Source organism: Lates calcarifer, linkage group LG9 (assembly GCF_001640805.2).
Source record: "Lates calcarifer isolate ASB-BC8 linkage group LG9, TLL_Latcal_v3, whole genome shotgun sequence".
Lineage (NCBI taxonomy): Eukaryota > Metazoa > Chordata > Actinopteri > Centropomidae > Lates > Lates calcarifer.
This window is the reverse complement of record NC_066841.1, coordinates 4,327,036-4,339,451: the sequence shown is the minus strand read 5'-3', so window position 1 is coordinate 4,339,451 and position 12,416 is coordinate 4,327,036. Positions and strand designations below refer to the sequence as shown.

At 39.0% G+C, this 12,416-nt stretch overlaps 1 protein-coding gene across 2 annotated transcripts in view; it reads right to left on the bottom strand.

The window, feature by feature from the left end:
* Positions 1–233: 233 nt before the first annotated feature.
* Positions 234–12,416, bottom strand: part of lrrtm4l1 (leucine rich repeat transmembrane neuronal 4 like 1) — a 70,263-nt gene continuing 58,080 nt past the window's right edge. Inside the window, exon 3 of one of the 2 annotated variants that reach the window (XM_018677761.2) lies at positions 234–2,016. In XM_018677761.2, the coding sequence (XP_018533277.1) occupies positions 1,951–2,016 (66 nt within the window). In that variant the 3' untranslated portion in view covers positions 234–1,950. The remainder of the gene's footprint in view (positions 2,017–12,416) is intronic. The other variant, XR_001960977.2, reaches the window with a different exon arrangement.

The window sequence follows — 12,416 nt, the reverse complement described above, 5'->3', positions numbered from 1 at the left end:
CGAGCGTCACTGTGAACAGAACGGTCGAACAGAGATCAATGTTCTGCTCTCTAAATTAATGAGGCTAATGTTGATGTGACAGCCTCGTCGCTGCAGATCTGCAGGGAATAGGACAGGTTTCAGCGGGTATGAATGGAGACGTGAACAAAGTACAAGCTTATTAAATTACAGTGGACAGCACAAACACAGGAAGAAAATGCTTCATACACACACACACACAGCTGAAGCACAAAAAATGATTAATGAATATTTTAATTTGACCAATTCATACTGCTCACCAATAAAGTCATTATTTTCATTATAAAACATACTGTTGAAAGTGAACAAAGAATACAGCTGCTTACTAAATATCAACAAATTCAAGGGGGAAAGCAGAAATTTACAATAGAAAATTACCATTTTCTGGCATAGAAAGATTATGTTTGAAGGTTGAAACAAACAATTCACAACTAAATGTGTCTCAAATATAATTAAGAACTTAGAATGGATGAAACACAAGCACACGCAGAACCGCGCACGGCAACATCTGCAGTCTCTTTGAGGGGAGAGAGACAGGCTGATTATTTTAAGGAAAGTGAAGCATGTATTAAACATAAGTCATAAAATGTAAAGCAGTGCTCAGAGTTATCTTTCGGACAAGAGCTTCCTAATGAAGACTGTCATTGCAAGATTTTGTTCACAAAGACTTACACATTACACACATGAAAAAAAGCCTTTTCAGTAACAGAACACTGCTGGACGTGAGAGGAGTTGAGGCTTCTTTTGATTTTTCGTGGATTTCTTTTAAGGGAACAAATCCTGGATTTGTGACAACCCATGGTTGGGGAGAGCCAGAAGCCAAAAAATGCTCCGTTTGGCTCTTTGGTATTTGGTGTTGAGAATGGCAGAAAACACATATTCATAAAGTACAACATTACAACATTACAACTGCAGAAAAGTACATTTTACCCTTGACAGGAGCTTTACTTCTTTTTTTTCCCTCTTTTGCTTCTGATTGTCCTGTCTGTCCTTCAAATCAAACTAGATCGTCAAGCTTTGATTGCAATTAGAAACAACTTAGAAAAACTTTTTTTTAAAAAGACAAACAAACAAACAAAAAAACAAAAAAACCTCACCAAATGTCACTGGCTGGGGGATAGTTTGCTTTCCTCTGGCTGCCTTTCACACGCTTCAAACAATCTTCCAGCTGCTGACTCGATTTCCACCTGATGGAGCAGATTCCTCTTTACTGACAGGTGCACACAAAATCACTGACTCATTTCATAATTTTTCTGCTCCAGTGAGGCACATTTACATCATCCTAGCCTTTCATTAGTCTTCTCTTATATATAAAAAAAAGAAATATTGAAAGATGATAACATGATGCTTCATATGGAATCAAAATATGCAAAATCCCACTTTAAGTTATACACAGCTGTGTTAGCAGAGCGGTCAGAGCTACTTGTTCAGTGGATTTTCATTAATGTTTCATTGCTCAGTTTACACTTTTTAAAGCCTCTTTAATTTGTACAGTCATTTGCCTGTGTTTTTAAAACAATGCCGCGTTGTCCTCATGGAGACAATAAGCTATTATGGTCTGTACAGTAAGCTCCCATGTTGGTTAGAACCATCCATTAGTGCTCATGAGTCCTCTTCCAAAGCTCCGCTGTTCACCATAGGACTGCATGTCTACAGCCGTTGATGTCTAGTATCTATGTGTTGAAAGCATGATGAAATGCAACAAAGCTGATGACCAAAGACCTTGAGCCAAAAAAAGATGTTATAAAATCTTATTAAAAAGAAAATTCCTTGGTCCATTGCTGTCCTTAGTGTAGAGGACCGTTTTGAATGTATTCTTTAACGTGGGTAATGGGAATGGGCTCCTAATCAGTTTTCATCTGTGTGTCTCCAGTATCCCTGTTTCATTGCAGTTTGCTGCACCGTCCAAAGGAGTTATTTTGAGGGGAGTGGTTAATGGATGGTAGGCACATCTCCCAGCCAGGCACCAGGTAGGGGGCGTGGACACGTATACTCATTCTGCAAGGAAAGAAAAACAAAGACAATAAAGTTAAAACCATTTAACAGCTGGTCTGTGCCTGCTACTGAGGTGGTGGTTACAATGTAAAGTTAATTACAGTGCCCAGTGATTTGATAACAGTACAATGGGGCTGTGACAGTGCCAGCAAAGCAAATTAGGGTAAGCAATTAAGCAGATGATGAAATCTCATGTGCTTAGATAGCTTAGAAGGCTGAGGTAGAGTGACTTCCACAGTGTCTCACACAGATTAAATGCAAGCCCAACACACAGAACTCTCACAAATGTTCATTATGAAAATGTTAATTAAAGCTGAAATACTTAAATGACAAAATGTTCGACTGAACTTGCCTACCTACAGTTTTTTTGTTTTTTTTTTTACTTTGTGTCATACATTGTTTGCTACAATTGAAATTCCAATTACCCTCTAGTCGAGCATTGAGCTGCCTCTGAACAATATTTGGAATTATGTGGGATTATTATGCAATATCATATTTTACAACAGAAACATATTTCCTGAGATTTGACAGAGAGACATAAAAAGCTTTCTCTTCATTCATACAAGAGGTATATTGATGCACTGGGAAGCAAGAGTGCCCACCAAGGTCCAAAGACTGTAAAAGGATGCAGACAAAAATAAGCAATAAACTAAACATCATGTCATGTTTCAACACATTTTCATAATGCCAAAATAGAGTGCCTGGACATTTGCTTACCTCTTGAATTTTTTTTCTGATGTATTGTATAATTATATCAAAGCAGGGTGGAAATAAACAGGCTCTCTTCCATCACATACCATACTTGCATCACTAGAAATAGTAAATTAGACATCATGAAAAGTGAATAATTCGGGACCTTTAAATGTCAGCACTTTCCCACAGGTCAACTCAAGCTTGTTGAGATGTTATTGCAAATTAGTAAGAGATTTTGACATTCTACTCTCATTTAAGCACCAAAAGCTTTGAATTGATCTCCACACTGCGAGAGGGAGAGGCATAGTCATCTCACATATCCAGGTTTGCCTCGGAGCATTTGTGCACTGAAACCCTCTACTTTATGACTTAACCTTTAAAAGAGCCTATTTGCGACTTGGCTACAGGTAAATCCACCTTGCCTTAATAACACAAATGCAGCCAGTTCTGCCAGGCTAAGCAATTTCTACAGCTTTCAGAATGTGCTCAAAATTATCCCAGCTCAACATTTTGCTGCTTAAGCTGAGATTGTTGTCAGTGTGAAGCAGATCTCTGTAACACAGGGCTCAGACGAGTATGCCCTGAGCAGAACTTTGATTTAAACGTTATCAAACAGACTGACAAGTCTTCACTCAACTCTTTATCTACCTCTCAGGTGGATGTGAGTGAAGTGAAGACAGCTGCACAAATTGTCATACCTTAGACAATTTCAGCAGAGCACAAAAACAGAAACAACTCACAGGAAAAGCTCAAGCTGCGCTGTGAACACACGCACATTATCGTCAACTCTGATGCGAGATGCGAGACACAAAAGCTGAGGCATACGACTATTCACAGGCAGACACACACACACGCTTAAACAGAAACACATCATCCTCTCAGGTGAATAAATGGTGGAATCAGAAGATCATCTACCCACTTAATTTTTGTCATTACACAGTATACTCAATATAGACATGTTTTGCCCCATTGGAACTGGAAATGGAGCATGTGCTGGCACCGACAGTGTTGTTTATCTGGTATAACTGTGGAGATAAGAAATACAAGAAACCCATGGTCAAATAAGCAAAACACTGCAACTTGTATGAATGACTGCACTGCTCTCCTCGTATGCCATGTCTCACTCTCCACAGTTGTCTACTATACACACACCCTCCCAATTTGATCTATTTAAGCTGCAAAAATTTCCCATCTCTCCCTTTTGCTGTCACTGCCACTGCTGCCCTGCATCCATATCGCTGTCTGTTGTTTCAGCCCCACCACCATCCCAGCATTCACTTGCAGCCTCTGGTGGGGGGCTTAAAATACTTGCTCATCACTCCACAATATCTCTAAATGAACATATCTGTGGGAAGTGATGAGGTCAGAGCCTAGATGGCAAACTGCTGCTGCTGTAATAAACATTTCAAACGTGAGTTATCTGACTGACATATTTTAATTCTTTTTTTAGCATTTGGTCTCAATCTCTGACATGTTTCGAGTTATTCAACACGCTGCTGGTTCCAAAAAATGTTTTTCTCTTGGTTCATCAGCTTAAAATGTTTGCTTTTACACTGCGCCTTGTTGAACCAGAATCCATCCGGTGCGCGGTCAAATGGAATGAGGTGGCAGCAATTTAAAAGCCGCTCTATCATCTCTTCCATTTAATTTAAGAGATGTTCCTCACATACCTGCTGAGTGACTGCAGGAGTGCATTGCTTGTGAGATCGCGGTCACAGGGCCAACTGTTGTGTGGCTCATTATGCTTTATTTGATGGTAAAAGACCACAAGAGCAAAACAGGAAGTGACCATTTTACTTAATCGTCTTGTTGTTTTTCTCTCGTCTTGTCGGTGTCATAATGTATTATGTAGTTATTTTAGCACAGCTCAAATATTTGCTTCATGGACACACTTAGCTGAGCTGTTGTTTGCAAAAACTCATTATGCTCCAACATTATAGAACATTATTTTCTTCAAGTGCCTGAGTACATGAGGAGTACTGTAATTCACTTGGCTATTCCCATCTCTTCAAACACTTGTAAACAGCCATTTTGTGTTCGATGGCTTTCAGACATAAGTTGAAGACAACATTTTTCACTTGGCATGAAAGAAGTAGCTGGCTAAGGATGCTTTTGTCAACACAGAAAGAAATGTTACTACTCAGTCTCTAGAACTTTCCAGTTGTAGAAAGGGAATTAGAATTCTCTGCTGCTGTTTCTCCACTTTTGTTTTCTGAGACAACAACTGCGCAACACTAGTGGCCTTTCATGACAAGAGTAACACTGCAACATGTATCAGAACGAACAGTCGCTCTCATCCACCTGGCAGTGGCAACCTCTGAGAATGCTGCAATGACTTCCATCAAAAAACACAAAAGTAGTTCCTCCCTAATAGCAAGGCTAAATTAGCTTCCTCAGCTTTAGCCAAAGCGGGAGTTACAACAAGCTGGCAATGGCCCAGGATAAACTTTATGGTCAGGGGCCCTTCCCACCAATACAGGAAGGCAGTGTGTGGTAGAAGTGTAGCTGTTGGTTATTAATACTGTTCAAGATCACAGAGAACCTCTGTCACTGCCTCAGAGCACAGCACATCCCAGGCATATGAAATGCCAGGGCTAATGTGATGTCCAGTGACAAGCCAATAGCTGACAAGATATATCTTGAGAGTCTGAGTCTGATTTAGAATTCTGTGGAGCAAAAAAGGATATCTTTACCTTGAGGACAAACAGCCACTGTCCTTTGTGAGTCTCGTCACTCCATAACAATCTGCCCTTGGGAGTGTTGTGTTTGCATGCGCACTATAGCAAAAAAAAAAAAAAAAAAAAAGGCATTTCTATGCTCTACTTCCCCACGCACTGGCTTTTAGTTATTGGAAAAAGAAGATATGAGAAGTTGGCAGTGACTCTGGTAGTTTCAGACTGGACAACTTTCCCCTGATACTCAGAGATGACTTGGCTGATGTAGCCTCTTCCCTAGTTAGTCCCCTAGCATGCTGTCACAAGGGAAGCTCCTCATGGGCAAAATCCTGAGGGACTGGCCTGTGAATCTAGAATTGTCCCCTGTAGTGGGGTACATTGCTTGAACACAAAGAATGTCCATGATTGTGTATGAAGGCTACAAGGACTTAATAAATGTACATGATAGCTCCTCATACATCCTATACATATCTGTAGATGATATCATTGGTCAGCACACCCACTCTAATCCAGTACTGATGATATTATATGAGAGAAAAAAAGCAAAACTAAATGGGGTTTATGTGATTTTTGTTGGGAACTGATTGTGTGTAAACCTTTGGAAATGTATCTGTGCATGCGCTTTGCAACAAGAATGCACAGAATGCAAACACAGGAGCAATTCTGGATAGAATTTGACAGGTGAATGTGAATCTCTTCTACCAGAGATCATCATTTGTGTCTGTTTCTGTATGAGTAAAACAGCACTGTGCTGGCGTCTCTGTAGCCACTATCGTTGCTCCTGCATGACAACTGAATGAAGGCCAAGTAAAGGCCCTGCCCTTATTCCCAGAATTGTGTTTACAATGTGTAACTGTTGATTCCGATAAAGGCCATCCAATAGCATGGCAAGCAAACAGGGTAGCAGGTCTCGATCCATATGTAGTGGAAAGTTTTATTGAATTTCTAGAAATTTGTCAAAAGAAAATGCTAATTAATGTGCATTTCCATCTACTACTATTATGCAAATATTAGAAGATGAGTGCATCATGATAAAAAGCTGGTGGCACTAATTCTACAGTCAAGTGCCATTAAACCACTGCAGAAGAAGAGAACTTAATGATAATGTAATTAAAACAGTCATTCAAACCTTAAACAGTAGAAAATGTGATGGAAATATGGCATATATGTTTGGTTAATGTATTAATTTGAGCAATGCTATACTTTATTCATCACTCCACACAGATCTGTTTTTGTTTACTACAACCTTTTTTTCTCCATTGGAGCGGAAGCTTCAGCTGATGTGCTTCATGTACGTCATGATTTATCCAGCAGGTCTGTTTTCATTGCACTTAGTCGCATTTTACATTTATGGGTTCACCAATTCTTCCACTTAAGACAGGCATAAAAACTTTTTTTTACCTAAAAATAAATGGATGGAAACACACTTAGTAAGACTCTATGTTCTGCACCTGTGATGTGATGACAGTTTTATTTATACAAACCAAATAAGCCTGAGCGACATAATATTTTAGTACCAGTAGTATTTTTGGTGAGAATCTGTGAAAATTGAAAACAGTGAGCATTATACATATGACAGACCCACACAACTCAACTGAGTCTATTCTTACCCTGCTTTGATATCATTGCATACACAACCAAATAGCACTGATAAACATAATTGAAAGGCACAAACTTATTGATGCTGTTCCCCTGTCATCTAGGCATTCCAAAGGGAAAACTACTTCTGAGACTAAGTTCTGGTCTTTTCAAGAACACAGGTTACATGTCCAGAGTTGTCCCTACTTTCATCCACCCCCTCTAACGCCTTTATGTGTCTTTAATTGGGATACTAATTAGCAGGATATAGACATGATGTAGTTAGTTTGCTCTTACTCAGGACAGCTGGAAGTAACAGAGACATATGCCAACCACTCTCAAAGGGATCACAAGCCTCTTACTCTACTCAGGGCTCCAATTACCCCGTTATATCTTCCCACCCTGATCGTGTGAAGTTGCATGTTTCCTTATTTCCCTGAAGAGCATGAAAACAGGGGTCCTAGCCCGAATGTGTGGAGTCAATTATTTGTGAAAAGTAAAGTTAAAGGGAGAAGTGAAATACTGTCTGCACTGTAACTATAGTCTGGAAATTACTATCATAACAAGGCCTGTCCATGAACACAGCTGCTCTTTGCTGTTCATGTATGTGCATATATATATAGCCTGTATTTGCATGTCTGTGTCAGATTCACACACTCTAAATCAAATGAGATCATGACAGACATGGATCAGCTCTGATCTCCACATACGATCACAGACAAAGGACAGATTAAAGCACCACAGCTGAGCTTACTTCTACTTAAAGAAAAACAACAATTATGCATGGAAACTCCTTCTCTGGAGCTGGTGCCTGTATAAGCTCTTGATCTCTGCAACAAGCAAGATACTTACGCTTTCGCTTAAGCTCCCGCCCCCCCTCCCCCTCTCTCTGGCACACAAACACACACTCACTCTTGTGATTAATCACTACCCAGTTATATTTCTTTCTTCAGTTAAAAAATTGCAGTATCGATTTGTTGTTGTGTGATGTTTCAGTAGCTAGTGAAAGAATGTGCGAGTACAAAACCCACTGTCAACAAAGACATCTACAAACATCTGCAGAAGTTCTTCTGGCAGAAGTAATTGGGATCCTCTTTAATAACAAGACAGCGTTCAGTGGAAATAAAAGGTAAAATAATAGACTTCCTGTTAATGGTCTGACAAAAAGTCATTCATTAAGGGCTTCCAATTTTCTTCTCAACAAGGTCACAGCAGTCATGCCTGGCTATTAACACAGCATATTAATGATGCAATAAATGTATCATGGGAAAAGTCTATTATCTTAATTGTCTTTTTTGTGTATGTTTGTTTATCTATTTAATGTGACTCATGGCTCACAGTGGTTATTTTCACAAACAAATCTCAGAGGATATGTCACGTCTACAATAAATTATACGGTAGCGATCCATATGCAGTATCGTGCCCATAATTATTCTAGTTTTAAATACATCCTCATCTCTTTTTAAATATATAAATATATGTACCCAGATTAATATTAGTGCTGAGAGCATGAATGTATGAATGCAAGTGCAATATTTTGTTTCCAGCCATAGCTTATGATTTAGAGAGAAAACACAAACTTTGCAATGACAGAAACATTCAGAAATTTGTAGGATGGTAATCAGATAATAAGAAAACTCTACAGATAAAATACCACAAATACATCATTACAATCTGCATGTAATCACTGGATGTACAGCAAACAGAAGCTGAACACCAGTCATCAGAAATAATATTTTATTTTTTTTGCAACCAAATTTATTTGCACGGAGAAGGGTGAACACTTCATTGTGATGCTCCCATCACCACACTCAAACTGTAAGAATAACCACTGTAACAGTCACAATTCAATTTGTAGCAAATGCTGCTTTTAAAATTTGTGTATTTTTGTTTAGTTCAGATTAATTTTTATTGTTAATTTGTAGTATGAGGATGTGAGTGTACCAGGTAACTACATCTGAGGGAAAAAAATAAGTTTATCTAAGCTTATGTGCGATTACCCTCTACACTACCCGTCTCTAACAACACAAAATGTATTTCATTAGAAGCAAGGATATACTGACCCACATCTAAGTGGGCCACTGAGAATAAGCTGCTCTAAGAGAACATCATCATTTGAAGTTTAAAAGAGAGCAATTTTGTGTGTGTATGTGTGTGTGCATTAAGCAGGAAATGCAAATTGTGGTCTAAAGGTAGACACAGATCTCCCCCAGGAAATCTGACCCACTGAGTTGTAACTAGGAGCACACTGAGCAGGACCCTGATGAAATGTTGCTCAGCATGTGCTCATATATATGTACGTGTACACACATGCATGTTTATCTGTGCTTGAGGGATATGATTTATGATGATTGTGATTTATGCAGGTGATGGATGGACACATTAGGAACAGCCCCCCCACCCACTCCCATTCTGTGTATATCATGTGGTGTGCTATAAATTCTGTTTCACAAAAAATACATAAATAAATAAAGCAAGCAATAATTTCTTACCTTTGTTAGGATACATGCATCATCTATGGGATAACACCCAAATAGGCACATTCTGCTAGGGTAATGGTGGACATGGCCACAGCGTCATCCATTACTCATGTTCCAACTAATACACAGTAACCAACAAACTGCAATGTCATCAAATCAAAAATATTTTTAAGATTTTTTTTTTTCCCCAGTGGGTTGATATCAGCTTCACAAGTATATGACTGTGCTTGGATTACAGGTCTTTTAAAGTCTTAACCAACTTTGAAATAGATTTCATCAGACAGAGGTTCAGTGATTATCTGCTCTGAAATCATGAATACACTTAAACTCCAAGAATACAGAACAGCATTGCATCATGGACAACAGGATATTAAGAGGATCTTTCCAGCTGAGATATGCATCACCTAACTGTCTCGTTCTTATAGCCCTCACTCCCTCTTTCTCCACCTCGTTTCCATTATGCTCTCTCTCTCTCGCTCTCTATTTCTCTCTCACACTCGAACTTGTGAACTCTCCCCATTCTTTTCATTATCTGTGCAGGTAAAGACATGTTAGCATCAGCAGTTTTGGCCACATTTTCCTTTACAGTTCTCCCTACAGATGTCCTTCAAACCTGCAGGACACCAGTGCAAATTACTAATAACTTATTAATGTAATGAGTTAGTTGAAAATCAAAGTAGTTCTCATTTCTTCACTAATACACGGTCAGGAACAGCTCAAACCACACCATTAAGTTGCTATGGAATTGTATGAATTTCCCACAAATGTGGCTATTGAGAGTCTGTGGGTCATGCTAACTGCATTTGCCATCTCCGTTGTAGAGATGTGGGGAAACTAGCCGGCTGGATTGGCCATCATTTCTAACTGCATAAGGATCCACTGGGGAAACTTGCCCGCTAACCTCTTTACCCTGCCATATTTATTTACTCTAGTTTGTTTACATGTGCGAGGCTGACTTTCACTGAGGTCATGCTTTCCTCAAAAGAAGCTCAAAAAGCTAAAAGCAATGGTGGATTATCCCATGGATGACTGTGAGGGTGATCTTAAGTCATTTCACTTTGATGGCAGACCGTATTCATTTGAACTAGAGTGCACAGATGAAGAGCTAAGTCAAATGGAAGAGGAAAGACAAACAATGGAGGCAAAGGTGGAGAGGCAACAACACAATGTATGTGACTGACAAGCAATAAACGCTAGCATTTCTCTTAGCCACTATGACTCACCACTTTGAAATAAACTGGAATTTTATCTCCAAGTGTCTACCTTGGTACTGTGGAGAGTAATGTAGAGCCCTACAGAGTGGTGGACCATCTGATCTACACCCCCCACCTTGCAGGACCTACACACCAGAACCAGAGGTCGTATGATTATGAATGATTCTCACCACGCAAGCAATAATCTATTTCACACATTAATGCCCAGGTAAAAATCTCTGTAGCCACAAGTCCAGCCAAGAAAAAGATTTCCTTTCCTCAGACATCACGATGGTGAACTCTCTGGATATCCTCTAATTGTTTGTGTACATGACAACTAAACATTTGAATCCTAAAATTCAAAAGTTTACATTGTAACATTTCTGAAAATTCAAACTGTTTACAGATAAAACTAGAGCACATACCTCCGCCAAGACCAAACAATCCTGCACATCTGTTCAGGTTTTATAATAGAAAAATCATCAAGATCGATACATTATTTCCTGAGAAATTCATGAAAATGTTGAAAAATGCAATGTTAAGAAAAGTGATAGAAAAAAATTCTGGATCCGCCACTTCAACCAGATCCATACCAAAATTGAACAGGTTCTCCCCTTGCCTCATCTCTCCACCAAGTTTGGTGCAAATCAGTTCAGAACATTTGTGTAATCCTGTTGACAAATAAACAAACCAACAAGCAGATGCGTGTGAAAACATAACCTCCTTGGTGAAAACAACTGAAGTGTCTGTGTTTTGCTAACCCAAGAATTGTACAAAAACAAGACCTGCCCACTGCAACGATACCCACAATGGCTTAATACAACCAGACATCTCATTCACTAGAAACACTACAGAAAAATCTCAGTTGACAACTCTCCATCTTCCCTTTGCATGTATTATCATATCAGCCCTTCTGTGAACTGCAGTGGTATAAAGCTGTGTCTACATTTCAATCCAAATCTCTCTCTTTTCCCACATGTCTTCTGTGCGTCACAGGGGTCCCACTTTGGTCATGTCTCCTGCAGATCCTTCTCTTATGTCAGCTCAGGACATTCCCTCAGTTTTTCTCTGCAACTAACACTCTATCATTGGGTTTCTGCACTTGTTTGAAATACATTTGTCCATCCAGCTTGTTTTTGGGAATGCTGGATCATATCTCAGTAACAGGGAAAAAGCACCAATATGCTGTGTTTACTCATAACTGTGTATGTGGCACTGCAAATGTTTCTCATTTTCTATTATTGACTTTTATTTTTACATGAGAAATTAATTTGATGAATGTTAGACAGACTGTAATGACTTGCTGTATGAAAAAACCCAATAATAAGTAATTGAGGAGAAGGAAAAGTTGCCCTAAATTAGAGTTCATGTGTATTATTTCTGTGGTCAGAGACAGTTCAATTAATCAACATTTTATGAGCATGAATAACTCATTACCAAACCCACACAAGGGAACCAAGAGTCTGGTCTGTTATTTCTTGTAATATAGTGCAAAACTGTGCAGCAGAGAGTCAGCCTTAAAAAAATCTAATGATGCAAGAAAATGCCACTTTCACTGCCACTGTGTCTTCACTTCTGACACAGACTCAGTAAACATCTTTATACGAATCAAAATCTGTGCTTGGTGACTCATAGAAATTCAATTCAGGCCTGTCTTGATGCAATACAGTGCATTTTAATATGATTAAGTATGATAGAATTGTTGTAAACACTTTTATTATTCCATTATTTCTACTGGACAGTATTTTGGCCAGTGGAAGCAAAAGGGGATTGTTGGCATCAGT